This window comes from Eutrema salsugineum, unplaced genomic scaffold (assembly GCF_000478725.1).
Source record: "Eutrema salsugineum unplaced genomic scaffold, Eutsalg1_0 scaffold_3, whole genome shotgun sequence".
NCBI classification, from domain to species: domain Eukaryota; kingdom Viridiplantae; phylum Streptophyta; class Magnoliopsida; order Brassicales; family Brassicaceae; genus Eutrema; species Eutrema salsugineum.
Window position 1 is genome coordinate 16,877,703 of NW_006256756.1, and position 14,726 is coordinate 16,892,428.

The following is a 14,726-nucleotide window of genomic DNA, read 5'->3' on the forward strand; positions in this document are numbered from 1 at the left end:
AGAGAGTTTTACACTTTAAAAAATGGAATAAAAAAACCTCTCCAGCCGTCGCTTGTCGCCGGCTCCAGTGTCTGCAACATCACGAAATCAATCAGAGGTTAGTTCATTTCCATTACAGATCCCATGTATCTCTGACTCTAAGTACAAAAAATCGATTGGGGATTTAGGATTCTTAAAAAATTCAAAAACGATTTGGGGATTTTAGTTGTTAGTTGCTTAGATGTGAAATTGAGTTCATATCTTCTATGTTTTCTTTGTTTATATTTCGAATTTCTCTTGATTTCAGGTTTAATTTACGAAATCGATTTGGGGATTTAGGGTTTCAAAAAAAAAAAAAAAATCAATTTGGAGATTTTGGTTTTTAGTTGCTTAGATGTGAAATTTGGGTTATCGACATATGTGATAAGAATTGTTTATATGTGTTGTTTATTACTTCATTAGTCAACGATATTGGCATGAGTTGTTTGGGATAGAAAATCTCATGTGTTGTGCGTGATTGTGCACTAGTGCTTATATATATGATTATGTGTCATGTGATACGAATTCTTTTGGGTTTGTTACTTTGTTTATATATGTGAAATGTAATTGATGTCTTCTTTTTACAGATGGCTTCTAATCAAAATCCTCCAAACATGGAAGAAGACGATGATGTTGATATGGATGCGCAGCTAGAGGAAACAGAAGATGAAGTTGAGACTCCCACTTAAAACAAGGTCGTTGGTATGGAACCACTTCACAAGATCAAAGACTAACTAATGACAAGTGCAATTGTCATTACTGTCACAAGTCCATGGGTTGTGCATCATCATCTGGGACTTCAAATCTGAAGAAGCATCTGCGATTCTGTAAGCAGCATATTGCTTGGGTTGCAACAAAAAAAGAAGGTCAACCACAGCTAGATGTGGACGGTCGCATATTGCTTGGGTTGAAGTCTGAGATAAGGATGGATAGTAGAGAAACTATAACCATTGGGCAACTACTTGATGAGATTGAAGACCAAGATGATCTTCAGAGAGGTTAGTTACTCTTGTCCTTGTCAAATTCCAGTTTAATTTTCAAAGTTATACACTATTATGATCATATTTTTTACACTTTACAGAATTTGGAGAAATGAATCTGCATGAGTAAGGGCTCAATGAAGAGCTAAGGGTCGTAATTGAGGTAAGAGACATCATTTTTTGCAATTTCATGTGTGTTAAAGTTGTATTTGGTAATGAGATATCTTGACTAATGTTGTACTCGTTTTTTTGTTATAGTTTCTCAAGACAAGATGGTGTTGCATTTTCATGTTTCACAAGTTACAACATTGGCGACTACTAGCTTATCTCTTTAAACTTGTTTTAATTTGGCATCTCTCTTTAAACTGATGTTTCTGCACCTTGTTTGTTTTGGTACTTGATGCTTGTTTTTTTTTTTTTTGGTATTTGATGTTTTTGCACGTCGATGCTTTTTGGTACTTGATGGATGATGCTTGTTGAACACTTAATTTAAAATTTCGGATCTTTTAAATTTTCGGGTACTTTTCATAACTTTAGGTACTTTTGAAGTTATTTCGGATATAATTTATGGATTTCGGGTATTGGGATCCGGAACCGAATAAGAACCGAATTATTTTGGGTATTTTCCGGTTCTTAAGTCATCAGATCTGAACCGATCCGGATCCGAAAGGAACCGAACCGGAACCAAACCAAATCAATTTCGGTACCATTTTGGATCCTGATTGTCAAAAACCGAAATACCCGGAACCGATCGGATCCGATCCGGAACCGATCCGAATACCCGAAAGCCCAGGCTGACTTCTACCCATCCAAAGATATGGTCTAAATTCTTGCCGTGCGGTGAATTATGGTACAAATACGTCATAGTCTCATAGATATGAAACACCATCATGGCAATTGGCAAGAAGACACAGACTTAAAAGGTTTGATGGATCCAATCCGGCCTGGGCAAAATAACCAGAACCGAAATACCCGAACGGGAACCGACCCAAAATCACCGGTTCGGTTCAGTTTCGGTTCTCCATAAAATACATATTGGATCTTGTTTTAGAGATCCACGGATACCGGTTCGGTTCTGGGTAATACCCGAAAACCGAAATATCCGAACCGAATAACCGAAATTATTTGAAGAGGTTTTAATTTTGTTGAACAAACCGAATAGAACCAAGTTATTGACTAAACCAAGTACATTTTGAATTTAAATCAGAGTTGACCCAAATAAAAAATGTTCTGCGACATATATATAATAAATGTATACAATAAAGTTTTCACAAAAATAGACATACACAATCTATAGACTCTAAAATTGTCATTTTTTCTCCCAGCCCTAATTTCTCTAAGTCTATCTCTCGTTAAAGCAGGTTAGAGAGTTTTACACTTTAAAAAATGGAATAAAAAAACCTCTCCAGCCGTCGCTTGTCGCCTGCTCCAGTGTCTGCAACATCACGAAATCAATCAGAGGTTAGTTCATTTCCATTACAGATCCCATCTATCTCTGACTCTAAGTACAAAAAATCGATTGGGGATTTAGGATTCTTAAAAAATTCAAAAACGATTTGGGGATTTTAGTTGTTAGTTGCTTAGATGTGAAATTGAGTTCATATCTTCTATGTTTTCTTTGTTTATATTTCGAATTTCTCTTGATTTCAGGTTTAATTTACGAAATCGATTTGGGGATTTAGGGTTTCAAAAAAAAAAAAAATCGATTTGGGGATTTTGGTTTTTAGTTGCTTAGATGTGAAATTTGGGTTATCGACATATGTGATAAGAATTGTTTATATGTGTTTTTTATTACTTCATTAGTCACACGATATTGGCATGAGTTGTTTGGGATAGAAAATCTCATGTGTTGTGCGTGATTGTGCACTAGTGCTTATATATATGATTATGTGTCATGTGATACGAATTCTTTTGGGTTTGTTACTTTGTTTATATATGTGAAATGTAATTGTTGTCTTCTTTTTACAGATGGCTTCTAATCAAAATCCTCCAAACATGGAAGAAGACGAAGATGTTGATATGGATGCGCAGCTAGAGGAAACAGAAGATGAAGATGAGACTCCCACTTAAAACAAGGTCGTTGGTTTGGAACCAGTTCACAAGATCAAAGACTAACTAATGACAAGTGCAATTGTCATTACTGTCACAAGTCCATGGGTTGTGCATCATCATCTGGGACTTCAAATCTGAAGAAGCATCTGCGATTCTGTAAGCAGCATATTGCTTGGGTTGCAACAAAAAAAGAAGGTCAACAACAGCTAGATGTGGATGGTTGCATATTGCTTGGGTTGAAGTCTGAGATAAGGATGGATAGTAGAGAAACTATAACCATTGGACAACTACTTGATGAGATTGAAGACCAAGATGATCTTCAGAGAGGTTAGTTACTCTTGTCCTTGTCAAATTCCAGTTTAATTTTCAAAGTTATACACTATTATGATCATATTTTTTACACTTTACAGAATTTGGAGAAATGAATCTGCATGAGTAAGGGCTCAATGAAGAGCTAAGGGTCGTAATTGAGGTAAGAGACATCATTTTTTGCAATTTCATGTGTGTTAAAGTTGTATTTGGTAATGAGATATCTTGACTAATGTTGTACTCATTTTTTTGTTATAGTTTCTCAAGACAAGATGGTGTTGCATTTTCATGTTTCACAAGTTACAACATTGGCGACTACTAGCTTATCTCTTTAAACTTGTTTTAATTTGGCATCTCTCTTTAAACTGATGTTTCTGCACCTTGTTTGTTTTGGTACTTGATGCTTGTTTTTTTTTTTGGTATTTGATGTTTTTGCACGTCGATGCTTTTTGGTACTTGATGGATGATGCTTGTTGAACACTTAATTTAAAATTTCGGATCTTTTAAATTTTCGGGTACTTTTCATAACTTTAGGTACTTTTGAAGTTATTTCGGATATAATTTATGGATTTCTGGGTATTGGGATCCGGAACCGAATAAGAACCGAATTATTTTGGGTATTTTCCGGTTCTTAAGTCATCAGATCCGAACCGATCCGGATCCGAAAGGAACCAAACCGGAACCGAACCAAATCAATTTCGGTACCATTTTGGATCCTGATTGTCAAAAACCGAAATACCCGGAACCGATCGGATCCGATCCGGAACCGATCCGAATACCCGAAAGCCCATGCTGACTTCTACCCATCCAAAGATATGGTCTAAATTCTTGCCGTGCGGTGAATTATGGTACAAATACGTCATAGTCTAGATATGAAACACCATCATGGCAATTGGCAAGAAGACACGACTTAAAAGGTTTGATGGATCCAATCCGGCCTGGGCAAAATAACCAGAACCAAAATACCCGAACCGGAACCGACCCAAAATCACCGGTTCGGTTCGGTTTCGGTTCTCCATAAAATACCTATTGGATCTTGTTTTAGAGATCCATGGATACCGGTTCGGTTCTGGGTAATACCCGAAAACCGAAATATCCGAACCGAATAACCGAAATTATTTGAAGAGGTTTTAATTTTGTTGAACAAACCGAATAGAACCAAGTTATATTGACTAAACCAAGTACATTTTGAATTTTAATCAGAGTTGACCCAAATAAAAAATGTTCTGCGATATATATATAATAAATGTATACAATAAAGTTTTCACAAAAATAGACATACACAATCTATAGACTCTAAAATGTCATTTTTTCTCCCAGCCCTAATTTCTCTAAGTCTATCTCTCGTTAAAGCAGGTTTAGAGAGTTTTACACTTTAAAAACTGGAATAAAAAAACCTCTCCAGCCGTCGCTTGTCGCCGGCTCCAGTGTTCATTTCCATTACAGATCCCATCTATCTCTGACTCTAAGTACAAAAAATCGATTGGGGATTTAGGGTTCTTAAAAAATTCAAAAACGATTTGGGGATTTTAGTTTTTAGTTGCTTAGATGAGAAATTGAGTTCATATCTTCTATTTTTTCTTTGTTTATATATCGAATTTCTCTTGATTTCAGGTTTAATTTACGAAATCGATTTGGGGATTTAGGGTTTAAAAAAAAAAAAATCGATTTGAGGATTTTGGTTTTTAGTTGCTTAGATGTGAAATTTGGGTTATCGACATATGTGATAAGAATTGTTTATATGTATTCTTTATTACTTCATTAGTCACACGATATTGGCATGAGTTGTTTGGGATAGAAAAACTCATGTGTTGTGCGTGATTGTGCACTAGTGCTTATATATGTGATTATGTGTCATGTGATACGAATTCTTTTGGGTTTGTTACTTTGTTTATATATGTGAAATGTAATTGATGTCGTCTTTTTACAGATGGCTTCTAATCAAAATCCTCCAAACATGGAAGAAGACGAAGATGTTGATATGGATGCGCAGCTAGAGGAAACAGAAGATGAAGTTGAGACTCCCACTTCTGCTAGTGGGAAAAGAACAAGGTCGTTGGTATGGAACCACTTCACAAGATCAAAGACTAACTATGACAAGTGAAATTGTCATTACTGTCACAAGTCCATGGGTTGTGCATCATCATCTGGGACTTCAAATCTGAAGAAGCATCTGCGATTCTGTAAGCAGCATATTGCTTGGGTTGCAACAAAAAAAGAAGGTCAACAACAGCTAGATGTGGACGGTCGCATATTGCTTGGGTTGAAGTCTGAGATAAGGATGGATAGTAGAGAAACTATAACCATTGGGCAACTACTTGATGATATTGATGACCAAGATGATCTTCAGAGAGGTTAGTTACTCTTGTCCTTGTCAAATTCCAGTTTAATTTTCAAAGTTATACACTATTATGATCATATTTTTTACACTTTACAGAATTTGGAGAAATGAATCTGCATGAGTAAGGGCTCAATGAAGAGCTAAGGGTCGTAATTGAGGTAAGAGACATCATTTTTTGCAATTTCATGTGTGTTAAAGTTGTATTTGGTAATGAGATATCTTGACTAATGTTGTACTCGTTTTTTTGTTATAGTTTCTCAAGCCAAGATGGTGTTGCATTTTCATGTTTCACAAGTTACAACATTGGCGACTACTAGCTTATCTCTTTAAACTTGTTTTATTTTGGCATCTCTCTTTAAACTGATGTTTCTGCACCTTGTTTGTTTTGGTACTTGATGCTTGTTTTTTTTTTTTTGGTATTTGATGTTTTTGCACGTCGATGCTTTTTGGTACTTGATGGATGATGCTTGTTGAACACTTAATTTAAAATTTCGGATCTTTTAAATTTTCGGGTACTTTTCATAACTTTAGGTACTTTTGAAGTTATTTCGGATATAATTTATGGATTTCGGGTATTGGGATCCGGAACCGAATAAGAACCGAATTATTTTGGGTATTTTCCGGTTCTTAAGTCATCAGATCCGAACCGATCCGGATCCGAAAGGAACCGAACCAGAACCGAACCAAATCAATTTCGGTACCATTTTGGATCCTGATAGTCAAAAACCGAAATACCCGGAACCGATCGGATCCGATCCAGAACCGATCAGAATACCCGAAAGCCCAGGCTGACTTCTACCCATCCAAAGATATGGTCTAAATTCTTGCCGTGCGGTGAATTATGGTACAAATACGTCATAGTCTCATAGATATGAAACACCATCATGGCAATTGGCAAGAAGACACGACTTAAAAGGTTTGATGGATCCAATCCGGCCTGGGGAAAATAACCAGAACCGAAATACCCGAACCGGAACCGACCCAAAATCACCGGTTCGGTTCGGTTTCGGTTCTCCCTAAAATACCTATTAGATCTTGTTTTAGAGATCCACGGATACCGGTTCGGTTCTGGGTAATACCCGAAAACCGAAATATCCGAACCAAATAACCGAAATTATTTGAAGAGGTTTTAATTTTGTTGAACAAACCGAATAGAACCAAGTTATTGACTAAACCAAGTACATTTTGAATTTTAATCAGAGTTGACCCAAATAAAAAATGTTCTGCGACATATATATAATAAATGTATACAATAAAGTTTTCACAAAAATAGACATACACAATCTATAGACTCTAAAATTGTCATTTTTTCTCCCAGACCTAATTTCTCTAAGTCTATCTCTCGTTAAAGCAGGTTTAGAGAGTTTTACACTTTAAAAACTGGAATAAAAAAACCTCTCCAGCCGTCGCTTGTCGCCGGCTCCAGTGTCTGCAACATCACGAAATCAATCAGAGGTTAGTTCATTTCCATTACAGATCCCATCTATATCTGACTCTAAGTACAAAAAATCGATTGGGGATTTAGGGTTCTTAAAAAATTCAAAAACGATTTGGGGATTTTAGTTTTTAGTTGCTTAGATGAGAAATTGAGTTCATATCTTCTATGTTTTCTTTGTTTATATTTCGAATTTTTCTTGATTTCAGGTTTAATTTACGAAATCGATTTAGGGATTTAGGGTTTCAAAAAAAAAAAAAAATCGATTTGAGGATTTTGGTTTTTAGTTGCTTAGATGTGAAATTTGGGTTATCGACATATGTGATAAGAATTGTTTATATGTGTTCTTTATTACTTCATTAGTCACACGATATTGGCATGAGTTGTTTGGGATAGAAAAACTCATGTGTTGTGCGTGATTGTGCACTAGTGCTTATATATGTGATTATGTGTCATGTGATACGAATTCTTTTGGGTTTGTTACTTTGTTTATATATGTGAAATGTAATTGATGTCTTCTTTTTACAGATGGCTTATAATCAAAATCCTCCAAACATGGAAGAAGACGAAGATGTTGATATGGATGTGCAGCTAGAGGAAACAGAAGATGAAGTTGAGACTCCCACTTCTGCTAGTGGGAAAAGAACAAGGTCGTTGGTATGGAACCACTTCACAAGATCAAAGACTAACTATGACAAGTGCAATTGTCATTACTGTCACAAGTCCATGGGTTGTGCATCATCATCTGGGACTTCAAATCTGAAGAAGCATCTGCGATTCTGTAAGCAGCATATTGCTTGGGTTGCAACAAAAAAAGAAGGTCAACAACAGCTAGGTGTGGACGGTCGCATATTGCTTGGGTTGAAGTCTGAGATAAGGATGGATAGTAGAGAAACTATAACCATTGGGCAACTACTTGATGAGATTGAAGACCAAGATGATCTTCAGAGAGGTTAGTTACTCTTGTCCTTGTCAAATTCCAGTTTAATTTTCAAAGTTATACACTTATGATCATATTTTTTACACTTTACAGAATTTGGAGAAATGAATCTGCATGAGTAAGGGCTCAATGAAGAGCTAAGGGTCGTAATTGAGGTAAGAGACATCATTTTTTGCAATTTCATCTGTGTTAAAGTTGTATTTGGTAATGAGATATCTTGACTAATGTTGTACTCGTTTTTTTTTGTTATAGTTTCTCAAGACAAGATGGTGTTGCATTTTCATGTTTTACAAGTTACAACATTGGCGACTACTAGCTTATCTCTTTAAACTTGTTTTATTTTGGCATCTCTTTTTAAACTGATGTTTCTGCACCTTGTTTGTTTTGGTACTTGATGCTTGTTTCTTTTTTTTGGTATTTGATGTTTTTGCACGTCGATGCTTTTTGGTACTTGATGGATGATGCTTGTTGAACACTTAATTTAAAATTTCGGATCTTTTAAATTTTCGGGTACTTTTCATAACTTTAGGTACTTTTGAAGTTATTTCGGATATAATTTATGGATTTCGGGTATTGGGATCCGGAATCGAATAAGAACCGAATTATTTTGGGTATTTTCCGGTTCTTAGGTCATCAGATCCGAACCGATCCGAAACCGAAAGGAACCGAACCGGAACCGAACCGAATCAATTTCGGTACCATTTTGGATCCTGATTGTCAAGAACCGAAATACCCGGAACCGATCGGATCCGATCCGGAACCGATCCGAATACCCGAAAGCCCAGGCTGAGATCCAATGACGAGATCTATTCCTCTTCAACCTTTTTGATTCCTTGTTTCTTTTCTTTTTTTTTGGCAAGGTTTCAATGTATTAGGTTTAAGTTGAACTTTTATTCCTTAATGATATTTACAAATTTAGCAAAAAAACCGTAATGATACTTTGTTGTGGTCATCCGTGACAAATTTGATTTTAGACGTGAAATTATGGCACTACTGACGAAAATAACTGTGGCCTTGTTGTGGAACACACTATGAGATCGAGGAGGTCTGAGGTAATAAATGAAAGAAAAATAGTGATTTGGTTAGAATAAGTGCACCTCAATGTCTCTTTTAAGATAAATTGATTTGCCTTCCCTTAATCGAACAAAACTTTCTTACAAAAGAATTGTCCCCTTGATTAAAAGAATAAAGAACTGTGGCCAACCAAACCCAAAAGAGAGGAGAAAATAAAAAAAAGAGAGAGAGAAAGCTTACATATTACCAACACATTTTATCCATGTCCTTCCTCTGTGAAAGCTGATCTATGTTCAGTGATGTGATACAGACGTAATTGTATTCTTGGGTCCAGACCCTTTCCTGTCTTCTACAATGTTTCTCTACAAGAACTATTAAGACCCAGCCAATTTCTTTACTGTCATTCAACTTGCTCTCCAATTAGATCTAGACCCACCAGTAAGAAGGATATTCCCTGAAACAAGAGGAAGTAAAAATGGATACCTTGAGCCGATAAAAGACTTCGAGTGGCTGCGGTTAATAATAGAAACGCCAGCGACAGCTCCTTCATATAGATCCTATTGTGCTTCTTCTTCTTGTCCTTCTTTTGAGCTTTCTTCTCAGCGTCTGTTTCGGGTGCAGACACACCTCTCTGATGTTTCGTTTTCTTTCCTTCTTTCTCAACCAACGCAGCCAGATCTCCTTCTGATGATCGCCCTGATTTTTTCGTAACAACCCATTCATATGCACTTCCCAGCTGAAACAGACCCGAGACCATCGCGTTGAACTTGGTCACCGACATTGTGTTCTCAAAGAGAAGGTACGGGACAATAAACGGAAATGATTTCGGGGCGGGAAGGATGTTGAGGAACGACATTGTGGCAGGTATGTAGCAGACAACCCAAGCAGGAAGCTCAGCCTCAGGCACAAACATCGTCATTGGCAGGATGATACAGAAGAGTGTGAATGAGTAGAATGGCAAGATGAGCTTCCTCAGTAGGAAGAAGAGGAATATCAAATTGAACTTCTTGCCTATGCTTATCTGCAAAACACACACACAATGGTATCAGAATACCCAAAACGACACTAGTACAAACCACTAAGCTACATCCTACATGTCCTGGTACAAACCCATAACTCTTATAGCATATTATACTGAAAGAGGCCGAGGATCTTTTGTTGGCGCACCTTTGATTTAATGACAGCAGGCAAACAAAGGCGAAATAGTTGCATAGGTCCTGAATGCCATCTGTGTTGCTGTTTCCGGTAAGCTTCATAAGATTCGGGTAATTCGCAAATGCACTGAGAGAAACAGCAGCAAACAGAGAGTATGTCATTAGCCATGAATCAAACAACAAATAAACACTTGGTAATAATGTTGCCACAATACCTCGACGTCGTTCAAGAAAATGAACTTCCAACCATGGAGGTGAGCACGAACAGCAATGTCCATATCCTCGACGGTAGTTCTCTCGAGCCAACCACCAGAATCTTCCAAAGCCTTGATCCTCCACACACCAGCCGTCCCGTTGAATCCGAAGAAGTTCAAGAACACACTATTCACTTGCTGTTCAACCTCAAAGTGAAATGCCAAGTTAATGTTCTGTAACCTTGTCAACAAGTTCTCTTCCTTATTGACAAACGACCATCTCGCCTGTACCAGTCCTAGTTCCTCATTGTCCTGTTAGAATTTCGTATACGATCAAATGATAAACTTCACCAAATCTGTCAAATTTGGAAACAAATCTAAGGTACCTTAAAATGAGGAATTGTCTTTTTAAGGAAATCTGGTAGAGGCTGAAAATCGGCGTCAAAAATGGCCACGAATTCGTAGTCTTTGACGTAGCTACAGTTCATCGCAGACTTGAGATTTCCAGCTTTGTAGCCTTCTCTATTCACACGGTGACGATACACAATTCGTGCACCTTCCTTCTGCCATTTATGAACCTCTTCTTTGATCAAACTCTGCGTGATTGGATCATTAGAATCATCCAGGATTTGAATCAGAATCTTCGATCTTGGCCAGTCTAAGTTACACACAGCCGCAATTGATTGCTGATAAACCTGTCAAAAATCAAAACCCATAAGGAATTAGCATCCGAATAGCTTTGGACTAATCTCGTATCGATGTTGTTTTGGATTTACCTCTTTCTCGTTACACATAGGAATCTGAACAAGAACCATGGGGAGGAAGAAACCATCTTCGCCGGATTCTAAATCGGAGATTGCAATTTTGGGTTCCGGTTTGATTTTCTTAAACCGGATCCAGAAACAACCTACGCAGAGAATGAGTCTGTCTAGGCTTTGTATAAGGAAGAGGACGATGCAAGCATTAGCGAGAAATTGAAGCGGAGGAGCCAGATACTCAACACGAAGCAAAACCCAGAAAGTATATACCGAATCAAAAAATCCTCTGATACCAAATTGAAGCTGAAGCTTTGGTGTTTCGAAATGCCATTCTTTGAAATACGCAGCAGCTTCAAAAGCTAGGAGCATTAGCGAAAGCCATAGAAACAGTTTCAAGCACAAATAGAAGAACCTCGACTTCGATTTGGTAATAGCCGGCGAAGGAGATGAGATCTCAGTGTCTGTACGGCCGACGGCGATACGACGGCGTACAGCGGTTCCGAGAGCGATTAATGCGGAGCCGAGGGAAGTGAGACACCCTGCGGCACGGTGGGCTTTAAGGAGGAGGACCCAAGTGAGCTGTCTCGCGTTCTTGTTCCGAGATTTCTCACGCCGACCTTCGACGAGAAAATCTTGCTCCGCCGGTGATTCGATTTCCACCATTGACCAGTTGTTAGGGTTTTCCATTTTGACGACGACCGGTGTACCTTTACGATGGTTCCCTTTGGCCCACCAATCAAACTTCGGTGCCATTTTTTTTCTTCCAGAGAGATAGAAAGATAGATAGAAATGTGAAAAGACCTACAACTCGGATCTCATTGACAGCAAGAAGATGAAAGCAGAGACGCGTGTATAATTGTGTGGAAGAAGAAGTAATGAAAGAGAGCAAAAAAAACTCTGTTCCCGAGAGACACTCGAAATTACAGGTTACCGAGAAAAAAATGAGAAACTTTGAAGAACTTTAAAACACAGGGAAAATCAAGAGAGAGAAAAGAAAGTGGTAACTGCTCAACACGTCCTTTTTATCAATTTTTTTCAAGAATATACAAAAATCCCATAAGAATAAATAATGTGAGAAAAACTACACACAAAAGTCAATTTTTTTTATATTCTCTTTTCTTTTTCTCGCCCACGATTGATTGAATATTTGTTTTTTTTTTTAATGAAGAAGAAGAAAATAAGAATTTCTAGATTCACAGATTAATAGGGAAAATGATCAAATGATAGGCAGTGATTAAAAGACTTTGTTTTGGGATATAAACAACAAGAATATGAAAAGCTGTCTTTACCAAATTTTTTTGGCTTTCTTCTTCTCTTCGAATACTTGACTTTTAATCCTCAGATTCTCCAAATGTTGGATACAACATACAATTGGAATTTTGGTTATTCCGCGTGTGATATTAACTAGGATATAGAATTCACCTTGAGTTAATGATCACACGCGAAACAAAAGAAAGACAGTGAAAAACTCAAAAAGTTTTAAATTTTTTAAACAATATCTGCAAAGATACCGTGAAGATGAAGAAAAAACAAAAATAGAAAAAAATGGATTTTGAGATATAGATTTTCTGTTTTTTTTACTGTGATTAATATTGTAACGAGTGGGTGAGAAACAAAGGAAATACCATTTTACCAAAAAAAAAAAGACAGGAAAGACCAAATCTCTTGTCTCACCGTTTATCTAGACATTGGCCTCCTAATATGGCGCTTTTTATTTTCTGTTTTTAACTGGTTTTCTAATTAACTCTTTTCAATTCTTTATATTTTCTACACACTTATCCTTTTAATCTGGTCTTTATCCTAAAATTATAAATTATCTTAGATTTCTCTTTTGATTTGTGACCGCAATCTAAACCCTTTAGCAAAAAAAGAAAAGTCATCTATGAATCTAGAAATCGTTGAGTGGAATATGGTTTTGGTTGTACACTTCAACTTTCAAATCATATAAGAAACATTAGGTGAATACCTGCACATAACATATATGTTTTTTTCAACTATTTCAAATTTATATATTTTTTATATTTTTATAAAATAATATAATCATTATTTACTATTTGTTAGTATGTTATTATAAATAATCTTAAAAATTAATTTAAAATACATATTCAATATTATTAAATAACTTAAAGTTATATAAAAATTAAATAAATAATCATCAATATTTTAATTAGTTATAACATAAGTTTTTATTTAACATTTACATAAATGTTAGTTAAGAGACAATTAACAATAATTTTTTTTTATTTTTTTTAGTGGTTTAATTTTTTTGTTGAGAAAATGCTTTGAATATAAAAGATATAAAAATATTACAAGCCCAAATACTATAGTTTAGGGAAATTCTTTTTTTAACCGACCATGCACAAAATAGTCCAGTAACTTTTTTTAATTTTAGTCCAAAAAACAATAATGAAATGAAATATCGAAAATCAGACTGGAGCATTTCGTTTAAATAAATGCAAAATATAAAATTTTCAAGACACATGGTAATTATATAGATAATGACGTGTCAAAAAAATGAAGAGTGTTCAACATCTTTTATATATAAGATTTATAATCCTATTTCATGCGCAATGTTATTATGACAATAATTATAAAAACACAAAGACCTTAAAAAAAAATTATCATTTCATATATGTAAACAAAATTTGGCAGAAAATCAGATGCAAGACACAAACATATACACTGTTCAATCATATTTGAAGATAAAATTGGTAGAAAATCAGTTAGAAAGCATCAGATTATGAATGATACATAAACTGAGTTTTTACACTACAATTTTATTTAGTAAATTCAACTGAATATTCACTATTTTTGGTGATTTCCAAACTGAATAAATAACTTGTGACCTCGAGAATTGTAAAACAAGAATTGTGTGATATGAAAGATTTTTGGTCTAGTATACTTTTAGAAATTCACAAATGTTAAATCCGTACACATTCTAGAAAAAGCTCGTTATTTAGTTTTTCTTCTTGGTAACTTTTTACTAAAGTTTTTAGTCTGAGTAACTGTTTCCAAGATGTTTTTTGGTTAGTGTCACACATCGACAATATAGGAGATTTGTTGACAATATATATATACGTGGTAATCTTCCACTCTTGAGCTAGCTTTTGGGTGTGAGTTAGGCCCATTACTAATATGGTATCATAGTCCAAGGTTCTAATTGCTCGATTGTTGGCCACATTCGTGGATGTCCAGTCCTACAAAACTTCACGCTTCAGATGTCCAATCCTGAGCGTGAGTAGGGTGTGTTAGTGTCCCACATCGACAATATAGGAGATTTGTGGACAATATATTAGTGTATGGCAATCCTCCACTCTTGAGCTAGCTTTTGGGTGTGAGTTAGGCTCATTACTAATATTTTTTTTTTTAAAGCTACAACAAGAGAGATACGAAGAGAGCTCGTTCCTCTAATCTCTCCACCTTCGACTCATGGTCTTTGCTCTGACTCCCCTTCTTCCGATTCATTCTCTTCAGGTGTTTCAACTACCTCTTCCACCTCCTCCTTCTCACCTTTTGCTGCTAATATATAAA

The 14,726-nt window shown here is 36.0% G+C and overlaps 1 protein-coding gene across 5 annotated transcripts; it reads right to left on the reverse strand.

Annotated features, from left to right (window-relative positions):
- Positions 1 to 7,040: 7,040 nt before the first annotated feature.
- On the reverse strand, positions 7,041 to 12,622 carry LOC18014729 (probable xyloglucan glycosyltransferase 12). 5 transcript variants are annotated; one of them, XM_006397286.2, is made up of 7 exons: positions 11,214 to 12,622; positions 10,824 to 11,132; positions 10,459 to 10,749; positions 10,257 to 10,370; positions 9,573 to 10,110; positions 9,330 to 9,460; positions 7,051 to 7,129 (listed from the first exon to the last, which is right to left on the reverse strand). In XM_006397286.2, exons 1-6 carry the CDS (start codon positions 11,946 to 11,948, stop codon positions 9,333 to 9,335), a joined length of 2,115 nt encoding a protein of 704 aa, XP_006397349.1. In that variant the 5' UTR covers positions 11,949 to 12,622; the 3' UTR covers positions 7,051 to 7,129; positions 9,330 to 9,332. The 5 variants fall into 5 exon arrangements, 4 of the variants coding, with proteins under 4 accessions (XP_006397349.1, XP_006397350.1, XP_024010072.1 ...); XM_006397287.2 differs by lacking the exon at positions 7,051 to 7,129 and adding an exon at positions 9,029 to 9,122; XR_002898763.1 differs by having other exon boundaries at positions 7,041 to 7,129; positions 9,330 to 10,110.
- Between the last annotated feature and the right edge of the window lie 2,104 nt (positions 12,623 to 14,726).